At 45.1% G+C, this 20,228-nt stretch overlaps 1 protein-coding gene across 1 annotated transcript; it reads right to left on the bottom strand.

The window, feature by feature from the left end:
- Positions 1-11,373: 11,373 nt before the first annotated feature.
- On the bottom strand, positions 11,374-20,212 carry ZNF511 (zinc finger protein 511). The gene is made up of 6 exons (XM_081332320.1): positions 20,095-20,212; positions 19,896-19,969; positions 13,909-14,110; positions 13,404-13,528; positions 12,585-12,776; positions 11,374-11,489 (listed from the first exon to the last, which is right to left on the bottom strand). The coding sequence occupies exons 1-6, from the start codon at positions 20,170-20,172 to the stop codon at positions 11,420-11,422; spliced, it is 741 nt and encodes a 246-aa protein (XP_081188446.1). The 5' UTR covers positions 20,173-20,212; the 3' UTR covers positions 11,374-11,419.
- Between the last annotated feature and the right edge of the window lie 16 nt (positions 20,213-20,228).

Here is a 20,228-nt window from a genome sequence, read left to right as displayed (position 1 = left end):
GAGAGAGAGAGAGAGACCGAAGTGGGCGCAGCTGGGAGGCTCTGGCCTGAGAGAAGCGGCTCGCGGGACGCGCGCGCCTTGGGGGTTCCTAAGATCGCCCCGGGTGGCTGGGTCAAGCCCCAGCTCCCCAATCCCCTTCTTTTTGTCGTTTAGGTTTCTAAGGAGGGGGGGGTGAGAGGGTCGGCTTATTCGTTGGTATCAAAGCGACTTAAGAATCAACTGCCACTTTGAAGACCCTGGGGACAGATGGTGCTCTCCACAGGCATCGTTTGCTAATGCATTTAGATTTTAGATTTAGATTTTATTAGATTTATATACCGCCTTTTCCCGAAGGACTCAGGGTGGTTTACAGGGCGTTATAAAATCATACCAATACAAAATACAAAGTTAAAAGACAAATAAAAGATTAAATTATCCCTGAAAATAAAACCCCAGTTAAAATTCTCAGCCTGGGTCAGAGAGCTCAAAGAGCCAAGTCTTCAGGTCTCGGCGGAATGAGCGTAGGTCAGGGGTAGTCCTGAGCTCCACGGGCAGCTGGTTCCAGAGGGCAGGCGCACCCACAGAAAAGGCCCTCCCCTGGGTGTTATCCGCCGGCAATCTTTTACCGGCGGCACCCTGAGAAGACCCTCTCTCTGCGAGCACACTGGACGAAGGGAGCTTGATGCTGGCAGCAGGTGTTCCCTCAAATATCCCGGACCCAAGCCATTTAGGGCTTTATAGGTCATCACCAGCACCTTGAATCTCACCCGGAGGGCAACCGGAAGCCAATGCAGCTCACGGAGTAGAGGTGTTACATGGGAGTATCGGGAAACCCCCATCACAACTCGCGCGGCCGCATTCTGCACCAGTTGAAGCCTCCGAGTGGTCCTCAAGGGCAGCCCCACGTAGAGAGCGTTGCAGTAGTCTAAACGGGAGGTCACGATATATCGCGCCTTTTCTAAGGTGGTGGTGGTGGTGGTGGTTGTTCAGTCGCCAAGTCGCGTCCGGCTCTTCGACCCCATGGATCACAGCACTCCAGACACTCTTTATCTTCCACAGTCTCCCTGAGTCTACCAAAAGTCATGCCCACTACGTCGATGACACTATTTAACCACCCATGTCTACGGAGATTCTCAGTCAACCAGGTCAGGGTTGGCCCAAAGGGTGCTTTTTGCAAAAGGCAACTGGACTTGCTTTGGGTTTTTTTTTTTTTGCTTGAAGACTTTTCGTTTCTCATCCAAAAAACATCTTCAAGCAAAAAACAGAGAAAGCCCAGTTGGCTTTTGAGGAAGAAAAAAAGCACCTTTGGGATGCTAACCATCCCTTCTCCTTTTGCCTTTAATGTTTCCCAACATCAGGGTCTTTTCCAGTGAATTCTCTCCTTGCATTTGGTGACCAAAGTTATTTGAGTTTCAGCTTCCGTATCTGTTCTTTCCAAGGGCCCAGTGCTCTTCAACATCTTCATCAACTATTTGGATGAGGGGATAGATGGGGAACTCATCAAATTTGCAGACGACACCAAACTGGCAGGAATAGCCAATACTCCAGAAGATAGGCTTAAAATACTGGAGGATCTGGACAGACTCGAACACTGGGCACTATCTAACAAAATGTAATTCAATGGTGAAAAAAGTAAGGTTCTACATTTAGGCAGGAAAAATCAAATGCACAGGTATAGTATAGGTCAGGGGTCTTCAAACTTGGCCCTTTTATGACTTGTGGACTTCAACTCCCAGAATTCCTCAGCCAGCGTGCCTGGCTGAGGAATTCTAGGAGTTGAAGTCCACAAGTCATGAAAGGGCCAAGTTTGAAGACCCCTGGTATAGGTGGTACCTTGCTCAATAGTAGTAACTGTGAGAGGGATCTCGGAGTCCTAGTGGACAATCACTTAAATATGAGCCAGCACTGTGCTGCAGCTGCCAAAAAAGCCAACACAGTGCTAGGCTGCATTAACAGAGGAATAGAATCAAGATCACATGAAGTATTAATACCACTTTACAATGCCTTGGTAAGGCCACACCTGGAATACTGTATCCAGTTTTGGTCACCACGATTTAAAAAAATGTTGAGACTCTAGAAAGAGTACAGAGAACAGCAACAAAGATGATTGGGGGACTGGAGGCTAAAACATATAGGGAACGGTTGCTGGAATTGGGTATGTGTAGTTTAACGAAGAGAAGGGTGAGGGGTGACATGATAGCAGTGTTCCAATATCTCAGGGGCTGCCACAAAGAAGAGGGAGTCAAGCTATTCTCCAAAGCACCTGAAAGCAGGACAAGAAGCAACGGATGGAAACTAGTCAAGGAGAGAAGCAACCTAGAACTAAGGAGAAACTTCCTGACAGTTAGAACAATTAACCAGTGGAACAACCTGCCTCCAGAAGTGGTGAATGCTCTAACACTGGAAGTTTTTAAGAGACTGGACAGCCATTTGTCTGAAATGGTATAGGGTTTCCTGCCTGAGCAGGGGGTTGGACTAGATGACCTCCAAGGTCCCTTCCAACTTATTATTATTATTATAACAGTCAAGGTTGATTTCCTTTAGGATTGATTTTCTAAGGTATCTCCATGAAAACATTTATACTGTATTTGGTGGGGTTGGGCTGAGACAGGATCCCAAATCATCTGGAGGGATCTTTGGAGGTGTGGGACCCCCCCAGGACTTGAACTGGGGTGCTTCCAGGGCATGTGCTAAAATCAAACCTCTCTACTGCACACAACTGTTTTGAAAGGGCCATCCTTTAGGACAGGCAGATGTGGCGATGTCTAAAATTCATCTGATGGCTAGCAAATTATACTTTCATGGCTATTTACATGGATGGTCAGTAAATTACACTGTCAGGGATACTCTGAAGAAGTGTTTCATAATCCACAAAATTCGCCTTGTATTCATGCTTGTTTCAAAAGTTGCCACAAGCTGTTTTCCACGACATGCATGCCTCCATTTAGACTTAATACTGTAGCGATTTACTCAATTTTCTCTGGTTTATGCAACTGGAATCAACCAACCAACTGGGGCAAACTTCAGACAACAGACTACAGTAGTTGTGGCCACTTTGTGCTTATGTAAGCCACATGGTTTGTCACGATGTACATCATTTGCTACTACTCCCCCTTGCAGAAGCCTGTTAATATAGTTTGTGTATAGAAAGGTACAGTGACTCAGCCTGATTATTCAGTTGTAGAATTGATGGAGATAATAATAAGTTTCTGGATTTAAGGTTAATATACAAAAAACTAAAATGTTGTCTAAAAATATGACAGCACTACAAAAGGCTGTTTTAGAAGAGCTAACGGGATTTGAAATAGTTAAAAAGGTTAAATATTTGGAGATATATTTATCACCCTCAAATGTAAAGTGGGGAAAAGTACAAAAAGAATTATAGTTGGAAAAAATTACAATTATCTTTATTGGGAAGAATTGCAGCTGTGAAAATGAATGTTTTGCCAAAAATTTTATTTTTATTTCAAATGATACCTATACTTAAAAAGGATTTAAATTTGGAGGAATGGCAAAAAGGAATTAATAAATTTGTTTGGGCAGGGAAAAAGCCACGAGTCAAATTTAAGATTATGCAAGATGCGCGTGAAAATGCCTTAAAATGCCTAATTTTAAATTATATTATGAAGCTGCTGCTTTGTCAGCGATAAGTGATTGGTTTAATTTAACACAAGCAAGATTATTAAATCTTGAGGGCCATGATTTGTTATTTGGATGGCATGCATATTTATTGTATGATAAGAAGGTGGACAATGTGTTTAAGATACATATTTTAAGGTATGCTCTGTTGCGAGTTTGGAAAAAGTACAGACACAAGTTAAATTATAAGATACCTATTTGGGCAATACCTAAACACGCAATAGAAAATATAAATGTTGGATTTAAACATGATGTGATTACATATAAGGAAATTTTCAGTTTTGAGAGGAATGTATGGCAATTAAAGCCATATAATATTTTAAAAGAAGAAAAGATTGTACAAACCTGGTTTCAGTATGGGCAATTACAGGCTAGGTGGAAAGAAGACCAGAAAATTGGTTTCTCAATGACTGATGAAAATTTGGTAAAGCAAATTAGAGATCAAGGTCAAGCACATATCAAAAGGATATATCTTGCATTGATAGAAATTGATTCAGAGACGGAACTTGTTAAAGACTGTATGATAAAATGGGCTCAGAATTTTCAAGAAGTTATTACAATGGATACTTGGGAAAAGATTTGGGTGAGAAATGTAAAATTTACACAGGCCCAAAATTTAAGAGAGAACTTTTACAAAATGTTTTATAGGTGGCACTTAGATCCTAAAAAATTAGCAAGTATGTATCCGAACTGCCAGCTCAAATGTTGGAGGTGTGGTTGTGAGGATGCAACGTATTTTCATATATGGTGGACTTGTAAAAAGGTTAAAGCTTTTTGAATTAAAATTTGGTGGAATATGCAAAAAATATTCAAGAAAAGGATAAAGTTTTGTCCGCAATTGTTTTTACTGGGCATTATCACAGATACTACTGTTGTGGACACTAAGTTGATGTTGCATTTAATTACGGCAGCGAGACTTTTAGTAGCGCAATATTGGAAGAAGGAGGAACTGCCGACTATAGAAGAAGGGACTTTAAAAGTTTCCAATTTGGCGGAAATGGCAAAGATTTCAGCGTATTTGAAAGACCAGTCGCAACAGAGATATATTGTGGAGTGGCGAAGATGGATTGATTACATCCAGAATAAATATGGGACTAAAAAGTTTCACCTAGCATTTGAATAAGTATTGGATTTATGTGATATATAAATTGCTTGTAGTTATTTTATTAAGTTAAAGTGCGATAGAATTTAATATTTTATTGTTGTTTCCATATTGTAGATTATGTTTGTTTGTATTTTTATACCCTGTATTTAGCTCTGGGAAGTCGGGGAGGGGGAGGGGAGGGAAGAGTTGGGGAGGTTGGGGGAGAGGGGAGGGGGTTGGGAGGGGTTTTGTTTTTTAAAAAAATGTACTGTAAAACTTTTCAATAAAAAAAGAAAAAAAGAAAGGTACCCATCTAGGACAGTAAATTTTTTACTTCTGCAACCTCCCCGGAGGTATAGCTAAGATTCTGCATCTCTTTCCCTGATCCTTAAAGCCATGTTGCTGTGCTTGAGCGTTTTGTTCATAATTACCATTCATTCTCAGACCTTAAGCACATTGCCAAAAACATGTTCACACAATATATTAAATCCTAAAGCCAGGTTATCACAATGCAGGCATTATGTCCACATGGCATAATATGCTTAATAGTCCTTGATGCAGAAGATACATCAGAGACATTTTCTAATAGAAAAAGCAAGCGTGTGTGTGTAAAAAAACTCCAAGGATTGCAGACTTGTATGTTAGCTGAAGCGGCCAGCCGAACAGAAAATACAAGCCAGTAAAAAAACTGTTGACTGAAGAGCAATAACTTCTATAAGAGATGCATTAGGCTACTCTGTCAGTGTGTGAAGATAACAGCCTGTCTTTTTGGTACCTTCGGGGTACTTAGATATTGCATTATTTATGGGCAAAGCACTATGTCTTCTACAAAGCAATAAGGAAGAGAAAAACCTGCTGCTCTTTTTGCCTTATTTCTCTTTTCTCCCGACCTGTTAATTTGCTCTAGGCATGTTTTTCTCTTGGTTCACTTGTAAGCATTTGTACAAGTTATTTCATTGTGTGCAGTTACTTGTAACTCCCATATACCCCATTGCCTTGAATCTGGGTCTTATTGAAGATAAGCACCTCCTCAATCATTTCACCCTAAGGCAGAAGAAAAAGCTGTTTGCATTGATTCACCTATAGGAAAATTTGTCCTCCTCAACATAGGAGAGAAAAAAAGAGAGAGAGATAATTTGTGATCTTACCAAAAGTACATGTTTTACTCTGATACATTTTAGCTTATTTCTGTTATTGGTGGCTTACATGAAGGAATAAAACATAGAATGTGTAATACAGACAGAAAATACTCCAAACCCATACCGTTTTTGATTTCTTAAAATTTTTACATTTAAAGATTCTAGGCTCCTGATGCTCATCTACAATCGTCTCGATGGTAAGCAATATATACAGTAGTGCACATAAAATCAAATTGTCCTGAAGTTTTTTTTTTTTTTTGAACCATGAACACCTCAGGAAATGACAACCTATTTTAGATAGGATCCACTTTAGATAGAACACATCACTAGAGGCTAAAGGGTTTCTTCAATAGGAAATACTTTCTTCCTGGCTCCATGTGGTTCAAAATCTGCTCAGGCATTATCTAGTCACTATATGTTCTTGTAGCTTCCTGACTAGAATACTAGAATATGAGACTCCCATGAAAGGCATTTTAATTAGCTCAGTTGAAGATTCTGGTGCTTTTGTAGAGAAGGCAACACTTGAAAGAAAGAAGGCCACAACATAAAGACTGCCAACTGTTTGAAGGCTATTTGATGATTTACTCTGATGTCACCAAAACTGTGAATCAAGGACTGACGTTTTTAATCTATTTTGGGGGCCGGAGATGAATTAAAGGTGGGCATAAAGATCCCTCAAAAGCTTCTCACAAGCCTTAAAACAAGTTGAAACGTTGCCCAAATTCAACAGCATAATTTCATGGTGCTGCATCACATACAGCCCATGGACTGCCTATTCCTACTTAAAATGACTGAACAACTCAAAAACTCAAGGAACATCTCTTCAATAACAGCTGCCAGTTGCTTCTCTATACCTATTTAATAAAACAAAAAGAAAATAATATTGGAAACATGCTTCCTCCACAGTGTTGTGTTGGTTTAGAATGCCCTATCCAATGAAAGACAGAAACTTAATAAGTTCACACTTTCCAGCCTATGCCTTTCAGGTGCATAGTTCCTGGTTTATCATTCCATTGCCAAGCAAAAATATTATTTACAGAAATACTTTTAACAAATTTAATCAAGTATGTTATTGATTGATTGATTTGCAAATCAAGCATGTTTTAGACTACATTAAACATTCTACTTATCTTGTATTTTAGAATCGTGGGAATTTGGAATTATCTCTAGGTACCTAAAATGGTTCTTAACTGCCTCTGAGATGAAACAAATGATCATATATAACAGCCTTCTTTCTTTGTGGTTTTCTCTATTTCTACAAAAGACAAAATATTAAGGGATACAAACCTTTTAAAATCAGAATATACCTGGACTTTGAGTATGTCAACAAATGTGAAAATAACATAATCTAGCAGACGTATCTTTTGATATTCAAATGTCTTCAGACAAAATCTATCCCCAATAACACCTGAGTAAATTTAGTGGTCAGGAGATAAGGGAACATCCCACTACTCACTCTTCAGTACTAAATTATCAAAAAGGTAACAACAGAGTAAGCAGTTCTCCTAACACAGGGGTGTCAAACTGCCGGCCTGTCGGCCAGATGCATCATGCCAAAACCGTGCCCACCCCATTACCGGCAATGGGGAAAAAAAGTCACAACACGTCACGTGACATTGCAAGTTTGACACCCCTGTCCTAACACAAAGATTTAAATAACAGACCCTCTGCAATAATCAGCAGTACAACTGGTGATGGAACTTGCTCCTAATTTTAGAGTTTCAAGTGGGGCCCAGTTTGAGCAGAAGAACAAAGAGTTCAAGGTAGAAAAACCGAACAATTACAAAGAGCTCAAAATCTCATCTCAGTCTAATAAATAAAAGTGCAGTTCAGTGTGCAGGATGTGACAACAAAAATCCTTAGTGTTTGATAGGATTTGAACTGGGGCGAATGAGCCAATGAAAACATTTATTCCCAACAGTGACCTTTTTGTAGTAAATATTCAAACTCATATACTTAGGAAAGGGGACAGAGAAAAGAAGGCCAGGCTACAGGGAAGAAATAATTTTTATGTCTTTGATTCTTTGTTGACTGGCTTCTTCTTTGTTTTTCTAATCTCTTCCCATAAGCTTTCTTTTTTTTGCAGCAAGTATAAACCTCAGAACCCCGCTCAACAGAACTCTTACCATTACTGTCCTGCTGATATGCCAACACTGCTTTTCAAAATCCAACAAGTCGCAGTCATGAGCCAACTCTTGCAGCTCAAGACAAGTAGCAATAGAAATCAAAATTACAAAAACGTACAGTGAAGTATATAAAATTTTACGTCTCAGATGCCCTGTGGAAGAACTCCATTTTCAGCTCCTTCCATGAGGCAACCAGAGTTGGAACCAAATACATTTCCCATGAGACAACATTCTATCCAGAGTTACATAGAAAATATGGTTGAGGCATTATTCTTGGTGGAGGCTATGAAGGTCTGGATGGGAAGAAACAGATTCAGTTGTAATCCCACCAAAACAGAAAGTAGGTTTGGAAGCTAAGCCATCTTTAGTTCAAGATGGGCTGAACTCCCATCTTTTAACCTGGACGTGTTCTTAGAATCTACTTTGCATAATTCTATCTAGCTGTCACAACTAGACTACCATATTTTCTGGCGTATAAGACGACTTTTTAACCCATGAAAATCTTCTCAAAAGTCAGGGGTCATCTTATACGGGTGCTGAAACTTTAGGGACAGGGCTGGCTGGAAAACCTGGAGCGGATCTCCCATTAGGTCTGCGCAGGGAAAGCGGGACCAATTGGAGAAGAAGCTGCAGTCTGTGATTTTTTACAGGCTGGGGTCTGGGCGTCTTTCCTTCTAAAGTTGAAGAGCAGCTGCAGTCTAGCCCAACTTGAAAGGCAGGTGGGGAATGCAGCAGCCAGAGCAGCTGCTTAGTTCTAAGGACACATTTGACTCAGGAACTGGGCAGGCTGGCTGGAAAACCTGGAGCGGATGTCCCATTTGGTCTGTGCAGGGAAAGCTTTAGAGTGAATTAGGAAAAGTTTAATCCACTTGCACTGTTTTATGTTTACATGTTTGATGACAAACAGCCTTATGTTTATAAGTGACAGTTTTCCTACTAAGTACCTGCATGTCATAAGCATTTGAATTAAAATTACCATATTAAAATCAAATCTGATGTTTTTTTAATTTTTATTTGGTGTGCATTGGAAGAGGGGTAGTCTTATACGGCGAGTATAGCCCAAACCCTATAATTTAACAGGAAATGTAGGGGTCGTCTTATACGCCGGAAAATATGGTAATCAAAAACCCACTCATAGTTACTCAAGTCCAGATCATTTTTATTTGATTATTGCAACTCACACAATATGCAGCTTCCTTTAAGTTTATGCCCATTTAGGCACAACAGAATTAAATCTGAACCAAACTATTCCCAATGCATCTATAACTCCTAAACTGTCTGATATTATCTGATATTTAGCAACATGACAGCCTACTTTACAAGGTTCGTGTAAAGATCAGGATAGTTGTACCAAAGCACAGATGCTTTATTATTATAACAGTTCCACACCCTATAATTTGAAATGTTCTAGAAACAGACATGGGCTATTTCTAACATGTAGGGGAAATAGAGGCCTAGAGGTTATTCTTGCCCCAGCTCCTGCCAACCCAGTAGTTCGAAAGCAGGCAAACGCAAGTAGATAAATAGGTACCACTTTGATGGGAAGGTAACAAATTTCCAAGCACCATGCTGGCCACATGACCACTGGCTCCCCTCAGCTAGGAAAAGGACATGAGCACCACTCCCCAAAGTCAGATATGATTGGACAGGAGAAACCTTTACCTTTATTTCTGACATTTTAAATGGAGTTGGACTACAGCAACCAGGTCAGAAGCAGCATTTTGCAGCTCCTACTAAAATACCTCCATTTGGAAGGGCAGGAATCACTTCCGATATTTAACTAGCTTTGCCTCTGTTCATTTCCCTGACTTCCTAGTAAATGAAGCCAGAGTTTTGCTCTAGTTTTAAGGCACTTTTCTGCTGATACTGGCAAGCAAGGGGTGGATCCGCCACGGTTTCCCTTTTGGGCTGCTTTTGGAAGCACCCCTGGAGGCTTCGGGATGCTCAGAGATTGGTTCTTCCCTGCTGCTCGGAGGCTGTTTCCACTTCTTTTGCTGCTGGGCTTTTAAACTTCAGGGGAAGATTTCTCCTTAATCACGATCTTCAATAAGAGACATATTTATTTATTTATTATTGGGACTTATATGCCGCCCTATCTCCCGAAGGACTCAGGGTGGCTAACAACAATAACATACAATAAATACAGATGTTAAGATAAAATTAAAATTAAAGGCCTCTGTACAATAAATTAAAATTAAAATTAAAAATTAGAGTTAAAAAATTTAAAACATAATTAAAATCCCTGTCAGTCCAGGTCAGCCGACATTGTCTAGCCGACGGTACCCTGAGGAGGCCTTCTCTGTGTGAGCGTACTGGGCGATGGGAATTCGTTCCCGGCAGCAGATGGTCCTGCAAGTATCCCGGGCCTAAGCCATGTAGGGCTTTAAAGGTAAGTACCAGCACCTTAAATCTCACCCGGAGGGCAACCGGTAACCAATGCAGCTCACGCAGGAGGGGTGTAATATGGGAGTATCGGGGTGCTCCCATCACTACCCGTGCAGCCGCACTCTGCACCAGCTGGAGCCTCCGGGTGGTCTTTAAGGGCAGCCCCATGTAGAGAGCATTGCAGTAATCTATACGGGAGGTAACGAGCGCGTGGGTGACTGTGCGTAGCCCTTACCTTGGAAATAATTGCTTTATTCAAAGTCCTGTTGAATTCAATGTTCACAGTAAACATGGGGGCTCCTCTCTCTTCAGAGCTGCACGATGCAGCATGCCCTCCGCCAAGCCCAGCTGACACAAGTTAAAGAACACGACCAAGCCCTCACTCCCAAGGAGGCCCTGGATTAGAACCTAGCTCAGTCGAAAGAATTGTCAGAACCCCTGGAGCTACTTAGAACATTACACCAGCTAAATTCTTTGAAATTCTTGACAGACGCCCTGATCAACTTGAGAGACCCGAAACAGAAACCCGCAGGGCCACTTCCAGAAGACGGTACGCAAACTCTACATATACTTCTTCAGCAACTCAGACTATCTCAAGAAGTTGGTCGAAGAAGTTGAAAAGCTAACACTGCCATCTTCGCGTATGTAATGGAGCCATGGGAGAACAAGAGAATAATCTTGCTCTAAGGCGCTCTTATATAATTTCTGCCTCGGCTTGAATGTAAGGCTTCCAAGAGAAGCATTTGGGCATTGTTAGTCGTAGGCCCTTTTCTGGGAGTTGATTTGATGTCGTGTATCTATTTCCATGGGGAAATATTGTATATGTAAAGGACTCTGTGTATAATGTTCCTTACTATGCTACAGTATAGTAGAGTAGAATATATACATACCGTAGTGGGGGGTTTTCTGAATTTGAGCCAGGTGGAGGATGTTGTGCAGAAATTGAGAAGGGGTGCTTAAAACTAGGAATACTTCTAAGAACTGAAATAAAAGCGTTATCAACTTTTTCTTTTTTTAAAAAAAAAAAGTCACTTTTCTGCTGATGAAATTCCTCCTGGTTTTCATATTCAACTTTTCTTTTTTCTGCCTTTGAAGACACGGGTAGCCCCTTGTCCAAAACAAATAGCAGGCGGAATTCTGAAAGACAAAATGCAAAGAGAGTGCACCCTGGCTTGACTATAGTAATATAATAAACAAATGAATACAGGATAATGAGTCCTCCTAAAGCAGAATTCCCCAACCTTTTTGGCTTTGTGGACCAGCGGGGGCAGGGAGAGAAGGGATGGTCCCACGTACAAGAAGCTCCATTTGTGCACACGGTGGTTGCACGCGCCTGCCGCATAAATGAAACCCGTGCATGCACGGTCCACCTGCTGCACCATTTACATGGCCCAGTTCTGAAAAGTTCAAGGACCCGTCCTAAAGTTTCTTATATTTCCAAACAATTCTATAGTCTTCTATAGTTCAAAGACAATACTAGTTTTGCAGTATGCAGATCTAAAGAGGAAAAACTTTGGTCAGCAATTAGCTAAAAGAAGGAATTAATTCTTTCCTTGAACTATTTGTGATTTGAGCATATTTAAATTCTCTTAAACATTTCTAATATTGTGAAATTCATCCTCTGAGTAGTAAAAAATAAAAACAGTGAGTCTTCAAGGAAATTATTTATTCAAATTATTAAATTATACCAATTAAATCCAGATTGGCTGGTTATCAGATTTTTGCTAGTTTCCAAATTAGCAAATTCTACCAATCATTACCAGAACTGAGTAGCAATTTCATACCAACAAAAAACTGTAACTAGTATCTCAGAAGCTGAACAAACCTTGGGTTTATTTTAACATTTAATTAACAGGCATACACAATGACGTAAAAGTAAATAGCTGCAATGCTTACCAACAGTTCTGAAATAAAAAAAATATGAACAAGGCTGTGAACATCCACAGGGCGTTAGGATGTAGGATTTTAAGCCAAATCATGAAAATGAATTATCAACTGTTTCATGCTTTTCCCATGACAAATGAGATTGGACAGGAATTCCAGAAATCTGACATCAGTTTGCTGAAAAATATACATTAGGCAAAAAAAACCCAAATAAACAATAAACACTATCTTGTCTCCAGTGAACTAAAATATTCTAATTCTTGAAGAGAGAGATGTTTCCATGCAAACAGTTGGATGTTCATACCAAAAAGTGATTCCAAGCCATCTGAAAAAAGCAAAGCCACCAACCTTGATCTATAGAGCCATTTTCCAAATGCTGGTGAGTCCACCGTACACTCTGTCTCAGACTGGACATCACTTTCCATTATACTCTCATCTGGACCTATTTCCATGGCCTCAACATGTAATTGTTCTGAGTCTTCCACAGTCATATCCACTGGCACGTTGCTTTCTTTTGATGATGGCCTCATTTTCTCTTTCCTATTGCAGAAATTTAGCTCAGAGTCAAAATACTGAAAAACAGATGGCAAGAACATTGTAGAAAGGCTTTAACATCCATGTTTGCCCTCAGTGATGCTCTTTTTTCCTTTTAAGCAGTCATACAGAAAACATTATTGGTAGTGATTTAGCTTGGCCTTTCAGCAGGGAAACCTAAGTTCAGATCTGTATTCTATCATAAAATTCATTTGTTTTATTCTCTCACTTTCTGGTGAGTGAGAAGTTCCCTGACAATGGGCTCCAGCACAAATCCAAAAGCTTGGAAGACTAAACTTCTGATCCCAGTGACTGACCCAGACTGGATCCTCCAACATTATCCTGGGATACAAAAATTTGCATTCATTTCTCATTCATTTTTATTGTATGTATATGCCATTCATCTCAATATTGAGCAACTCATTCATTGACTATGGGTCAGTCATTCTCTCTTGAGACTAATTTAATTAATCAAGATAATTATCTTTTTCTCTTCCAAGAAAAAGAATGCAGAATGATCATACCAACAGTAATCATAACTAAGAACTGGTCTTCTGAAAACATTTCTAACAAGCAGTGAGGAACATCTTGGATGTACATTCCACTGTATATTTTAGGCATTTACATGTTTACCTTTGTGCTTTCAGGGATTTATCAAAGCGAAAATCAGATGGATACTGATGAACTGTGATTAAGTGATCTTTGCGGTCTTTGCTGCTTTTGAATTTCTCTGGACAGCTCTCTACCAAGCACTGGTACTGCAGAGGCAGAAAAATCAATAAGAAAGTTGATCAGTATTCTGTGTTCTGCTCTTGAAGTTACTAGTGCACGATTAGTGACTATACTAGCAGAACATAAGGTTGATCTTCCCAACTCAAGTAATAAGTTTGGGGATGGTCTTAGTGTCAGCAGCTGACAGAGCTAACAATACTTCATGAAGTGAACTAAGCATAAGGCAATACCCAAGAGAAAAATGAAGTACAGCACTGCTTATGTTCTTGATTTTTTTATAACCAAAAAATTGTGGTTATGTAACATTCTTGATTACAAAAATATTGCAGTTGTTAATATAACTAGATTTACATTTGTACTGAACCTACTGAATAGCAGGCTATCTATAGGTCTCATGGCCATTTACCATATTCTGCTTCTGTGCCATTATCTGGAAGAGGGAATCATGCCACTCCAAAATGTGAACATCTAACAAATGTGTTGAAGGGAAGGATCGTTTGCATGAAGAACACACGTTCCTGTGCAGCATGTTATAATGATGCTCATAGCTCTCCAAGGTGTTGAAAACCTGGCTGCATCCACCAATTTGACAAGAAAATTCAGAGGTTCTGCAAGGAAACAGAAAATACCGTATATACTTGAGTATAAGCCGAATTTTTCAGTCCACTTTTTTGGGCTGAAACCTCCACTTCGGCTTATACTCCAGTCAACAAAAAAAAAGAACTGTCCCTTCGTTCGGAACAGGCTGCTGAGAGAAGGGAGGGCTGGGCTCCGCACGGGCCGTGGGTCCGGCGTTCGCCCGCCGAACAGCTGATGGGCGCGGGCGTGGCCGGGCTGTCTCCGGAGCCGGGTTCCACCGGCGTTCAGCGTTCGCCCGCCAAACAGCTGATGGGCGCGGGCGTGGCCGGGCTGTCTCCGGAGCCGGGCGGGTTCCACCGGCTGGGCTCCCCACGGCTGCCTCAGCAGTTGGCGCGGCCGCGGGTCCGGCGGGCGTGGCCGGGCTGTCCCCAGAGCTGGGCGGGATCCACCGGCATTGGGTGTTCGCCCGCCGAACAGCTGACGGGCGCGGGCGTGGCCGGGCTGTCCCCGGAGCCGGGCGGGATCCACCGGCATTGGGTGTTCGCCCGCCGAACAGCTGACGGGCGCGGGCGTGGCCGGGCTGTCCCCGGAGCCGGGCGCCTTCCACCGGCGTTCAGCGTTCGCCCGCCGAACAGCTGACGGGCGCGGGCGTGGCCGGGCTGTCCCCAGAGCCGGGCGCCTTCCACCGGCATTCGGCGTTCGTCCGCCGAACAGCTGATGGGCGCGGGCGTGGCCGGGCTGTCCCCAGAGGTAAACTTCGTGACCCACCCAGCCCATGCATAAAACAGAAATGAAAAGTCTTAAAAAAGTTTTGTGCGGTTAAATAAACAGCATTTGCATATTGTTTCTCCACGGAGCACCGACAAAATTCGCTCGAATTAAGGAACGTGGGGAGCTAAAGAATCGGGCTATAGGGAATGTCTGGCATGACGGGCAACCCTGGGCAACCCTGGGAAACACGAGGACTGTAGTGCAGTGGCGTAGCGTGGGGGGTGCAGGGGGGGGCCGGCCGCACCGGGCGCAACATCTGGGGGGGCGCGACCGGCGGGCTAGGGCAAGGCTGCTCGCGAGCGAGGGGTATCTGTGCCTGCACCGACACAGAAACGCTTCTCTCTCCGGGTGGGGGAAGGCTCGGCGGCTCCCTGGGTCTATATACGCCTCTGTATGCGCACGCCGCCTCGCGCTCCCGCGAACGAGAAAGAAAGAACGGCAGCGTCTGTGAGCCTCGCCAGCGGCGGCGTTCCTCGGTGTGGGCGTGCCTGCGTCTTTGGGTGTGAGGCTTTCGGAGAGGCTGCCTTTGGCTCCTGGTACTTGCAGCCGGTTTAAAAGAAATGAATTCTCGCCCGCTTTCACAGACTTGTTCTTTTACACCGGCTGCAAGTACCAGGAGCCAAAGGCAGCCTCTCCGAAAGCCTCACACCCAAAGACGCAGGCACGCCCACACCGAGGAACGCCGCAGCTGGCGAGGCTCGCAACATCTGGGGGGGGCCCGACCGGCGGGCTAGGGCAAGGCTGCTCGCGAGCGAGGGGTATCTGTGCCTGCGCCGACACAGAAACGCTTCTCTCTCCGGGTGGGGGAAGGCTCGGCGGCTCCCTCTGTATGCGCACGCCGCCTCGCGCTCCCGCGAACGAGAAAGAAAGAACGGCAGCGGCGGCGCCCCCAGAGAAGCCTACCCCGAGGCTGCGGCCGATTTTTCCTTCTCCAGGCCTCTGCCGCCCGTTTCTGTCTGACACACACACACGCACGCACGAGGGGGAGAAACAACGCTCTGGGCGGCAGAGGCCTGGAGAAGGAAAAATCAGATTACCCCTTCCACACGTAAAACTTCCAGTTTAATTACAAAGGAAGAAGAGAGAAACTTAGATCAACAGCTCACCTTCATTTCCTCTAGGTCGCAAGGGGAAAAATAAAAATCAAAGATCCTTGGAAGTAATGGTTGGAAAAGTTTGCAAGTCTTTGGGAAAGTTCAAGAAGTGAAAGGAATACCCTCCTCTTGAAAGACCAGATAAGGCAGACAGGGAGATGAAGAGTTCAACCGAGTTTCCTCTTTTGTTCAGCCATCTGCACCCGCTGCTTTTAAACTCGCCGGGCGCTGCAACGGCACCCGTTTTCCCCGGCGAGTTTTCCCTACCTGGCCCCTGCAGAATCGCGGCGGCGCCCCCGGAGAAGCCTACCCCGAGGCTGCGGCCGATTTTTCCTTCTCCAGGCCTCTGCCGCCCAGAGCGTTGTTTCTCCCCCTCGTGCGTGCGTGGGATGAGGCGAGAAACCAACAGCCTGCGTCCGTCTCTCTTTATGTATATTTCTGTATATATCTTATCTCGGGATCTAGACCTTTCGAAGGAGAAGGGGCGGCTGGAGTTCGTGAGTTGCTGTGGGACCCAAGGGTTGGGGGAAGAGAGATGGGAGGGAAAAGGGGAGAAACCTGCCGCTGGCTAGTTCTTTGTCTGATCGGGGAGCCTGAACAAAAGAGGAAACTCGGTTGAACTCTTCATCTCCCTGTCTGCCTTATCTGGCTTTTTGAAACGCACCACCGGCTGCTCCGTCCAGAAGCCCAGATTCGGGAGGGCTGCTTGGCTTCCACTTGAGCCCATCTATGTCCGCGAGCCCCCCCCCCACTACCCCTAGACCGCCGCCGCCGGAGGCTGGATCCGCGCTCCGCAGCGGCAGGGCGTGGATCCAGCCGGCGGCAGAGGCTTGTGGAGCACGGATCCAGCCTCCGCCGGCATGCAGGCAAATCCTGCTAAAGGGCTTTCCCCCCCCCCACTGGATCCGCGCTCCGCAAGCCTCTGCCGACGGCAGGGCGCGGATCCAGCCGCCGGCGACAGAGGCCTGCCTGCTTCTTTCCGCCGCGGAACGAAGCAGCCTGCCTGCTTCTTTCCGCCGCGGAACGAAGCAGCCTGCCTGCTTCTTTCCGCCGCGGAACGAAGCAGCCTGCCTCCCCAAACCTCCCCAAAAGAAGCAGGCAGGCAAGGCACGGAGATCCGGAGACCTGCCGAGGTTTGGGGAGGTGCCCAAACCTCCCCAATCATCAGCAGGTCTCCGTATCTCCGTGCCTTGCCTGCCTGCTTCTTTCCGCAGCGGAAAGAAGCAGGCAGGCAAGGCACGGAGATCCGGAGACCTGCCGATGTTTGGGGAGGTTTGGGGAGGTGCCCAAACCTCCCCAATCATCAGCAGGTCTCCGGATCTCCGTGCCTTGCCTGCCTGCTTCTTTCCGCAGCGGAAAGAAGCAGGCAGGCAAGGCACGGAGATCCGGAGACCTGCCGACGTTTGGGGAGGTTTGGGGAGGTGCCCAAACCTCCCCAAACGTCAGCAGGTCTCCGGATCTCCTCCCCAAACCTCCCCAATCATCAGCAGGTCTCCGGATCTCCGTGCCTTGCCTGCCTGCTTCTTTCCGCAGCGGAAAGAAGCAGGCAGGCAAGGCACGGAGATCCAGAGACCTGCCGACGTTTGGGGAGGTTTGGGGAGGTGCCCAAACCTCCCCAAACGTCAGCAGGTCTCCGGATCTCCGTGCGCGCGCACCTCCCCAAATCTCCCCAAACTTCGGCAGGTCTCCAGACGGCGGCGGCTTGGGAGAGGTGCGCGCGATCCTGGAAGCACCGAAGCCTCGGCCGCGCGCAAGTCCTCGGTAAGCTCCGGGCGGTCACTTGCTTCGCGTCTCCTGAGGGAAGGGGGGGCGACTGGAGCGGGCGTGTTTCCTCGCCTGCTGGGCGCCGCGATTTGCCCGGGGAACGCGCGGGCCCCGAATGGCAGCGTGGAGCAAGGAAGCGGACAGCCAGGGCTTCCCCGAGAGCCGCGGCCACACAGGGTATTCCTGTGTATTCAGGCTTGCAAAATGGCGGATCGAGCCTCTGCTGGCGGCGGAGGCTTGCAGAACGGCGGATCGGCTTATACTCGAGTCACGAACTTTTTCCAGTTTTTGGGGGTGAAAATGGGGGTCTCGGCTTATACTCGAGTCGGCTTATACTCAAGTATATACGGTAAGTCTTTACCAAATTGTGTTGTGTTTATTTATTTATTTTTTTATTTAAAAAGTTTTACAATACATTTTGACTTTAATCCCCCCCTCCCCCACCCCCACCCAACCCTCCCTATCCCTTCCCCCCATTCCCTCCTCCCCCCCCCCCGACTTCCCAGAGCTAAATACAGGGTATAAAATCAAAAAACAAACATAAGCACCCCTATGTTATCAGCAATAAACTATTAATTCTATCTCCCTCTAGCTCATGTAAAATGAATACAAACAATATTAATATTACAAATAAAGTAAAAAAGAAAAAGAGAAAAACAGAAAAAGAGCTTTACTCAGAATAGATTTTCTTAATCCCAGTCCTTATTCATATTAATTTCAAAAAAAAAAGAAAGAAAAAAACTTTCACCTACTATTTACATTCTCCAACCTTTCTCTAATTTCTAAACAAATTCTCAGTTACGCGCCAAAAGTGTTGTGTTTATTTATTTAGTGCATTTTTATTTACAATCTTTACCGTGGTTAAAAGTTGTTTTGGGAGGCTTATTATTAAAGGAACAATCTAAATAGAGTAGAATCACCCCCATCATCGTGGCTATATATACTAAAAGGAGAGAGGGTTTGAGGCATTTAATGTAACTGTCCCTTATGGACAAGCTCGTTTCTGCTGAAGATTTTATAATGCAGGAGCAACAGCGAGTGAGCATCCTTGAAGTCAGGGAGGGAGGGAGGGAGGGAGGGAGGAGATAAAAGAATCAGAGTTGGAAGAGACCTCAGAGGTCTTCCTAGTCCAAGCCCCTGCTCAAGCAAGAGACCCTATATCAGGGGTGCCCAACCTTGGAACTCCAAGACTGGTGGTCTTCAACTCCGAAAATTCTAGGAATTGAAGTTCACAAATCCCAAAGTTCCCAAGGTTGGACACATCTGCCCTACAACACTTCAGACAAATGGCTGTCCAGTCTCTTTTTAAAAACATTAAAAGCATCCTGCCATTGGAAACAGAGGCCTTTATTCCGGACTTCTGGCAGGAGGGGTGGGGGGCAAAGGCCCAGACACCCCCACCACCCCACCCACCCCGGCACCAGTGCGCTGACAGGACAGAAAGAAAGACTTCTGGTTTAGCCACTGGGTGTCCCCCAAGTGCTTTGAAATTTCTTTTCTTTTAGTCAGTTTCTTTTTTCAACCTTTTTTTTTAAAAAAAAAACACCCCTGAGCTTACTCGCAGCTTAGTTGAAGGGAGGGTTGAATTCCCCCCTTCCTCTCCGCAGGGGGGAAGGTACTTAGCGGCTTATTTAGGTGAAAAGAAGAAGATTAAGGTATAAGAGAGGAATCTTACCCCACCCCCGTCTCTTCCACGCTGCTTTAATGTTGCCTGGTGGTAAGTTTGACTTCAGCTCTCTGCAGCCCTAGTAACTGGCCACATTACTACGGCCGGTCTTTCGTCCGCCGGTTCGGGAGGAAATGCAGGCACTAACGTGGGGAGGGGGATAGTTTGCGGCTCCCCCGCGTTTCTACAAAAGCCCCTTCTTGCTGGTCGCCCCTCCAGGGCGACTCTTCGGCCCTTTTAGGACCACCACCACCCCCCAGCGATGCGAAACTGGACGTGAAAGACGACAGCCGTCCTCCAGACGTCCATGTCGGCTGGCTTAGCAAACCGGAAGCCTGAAAGAAAGACTTCTACAGCAGCGTTTCCCAACCTTAGGAACTTGAAGATGCGTGGACTTCAACTCCCAGAATTCCCCAGCCAGCTATGCTGGCTGGGGAATTCTGGGAGTTGAAGTCCACGCATCTTCAAGTTCCTAAGGTTGGGAAACGCTGTTCTACAGCCACCTCTCCCAGCCTTTACCTGGCCCTTTCGGTGTCCCTCGCGACGTTCTCCAGGAGACCTTGGAGGTACATATGCCGATGGACGTCGCCGTCCTGGAGGGGAAGAGAACAGGATTACAGCCATCGCTTCGCACGCTGGGAAAAAACGCGGCGGGCCGCTTTTGAGGCAAGCCGACCCCGGCTCTGAAGGCCAAGGGCAGAGCAAGGAGGTGCCCTACCTCGAAGAAGGGATGGTCTGCGGGGTAGCGGATCACGGCGGGGCGGAAACGGAAAGGATCTGTCTCCCCTCCAGCCATTCTTTTCCCGCCGCAGTTTCTCTCCCTGAAACTAGCAGGCCCACGCTTCCGCTTCC

Source organism: Vipera berus (assembly GCF_964194415.1).
Source record: "Vipera berus genome assembly, chromosome: 1".
Taxonomy (NCBI): Eukaryota; Metazoa; Chordata; class Lepidosauria; order Squamata; family Viperidae; genus Vipera; species Vipera berus.
This window is presented reverse-complemented; position numbering and strand designations above follow the sequence as displayed.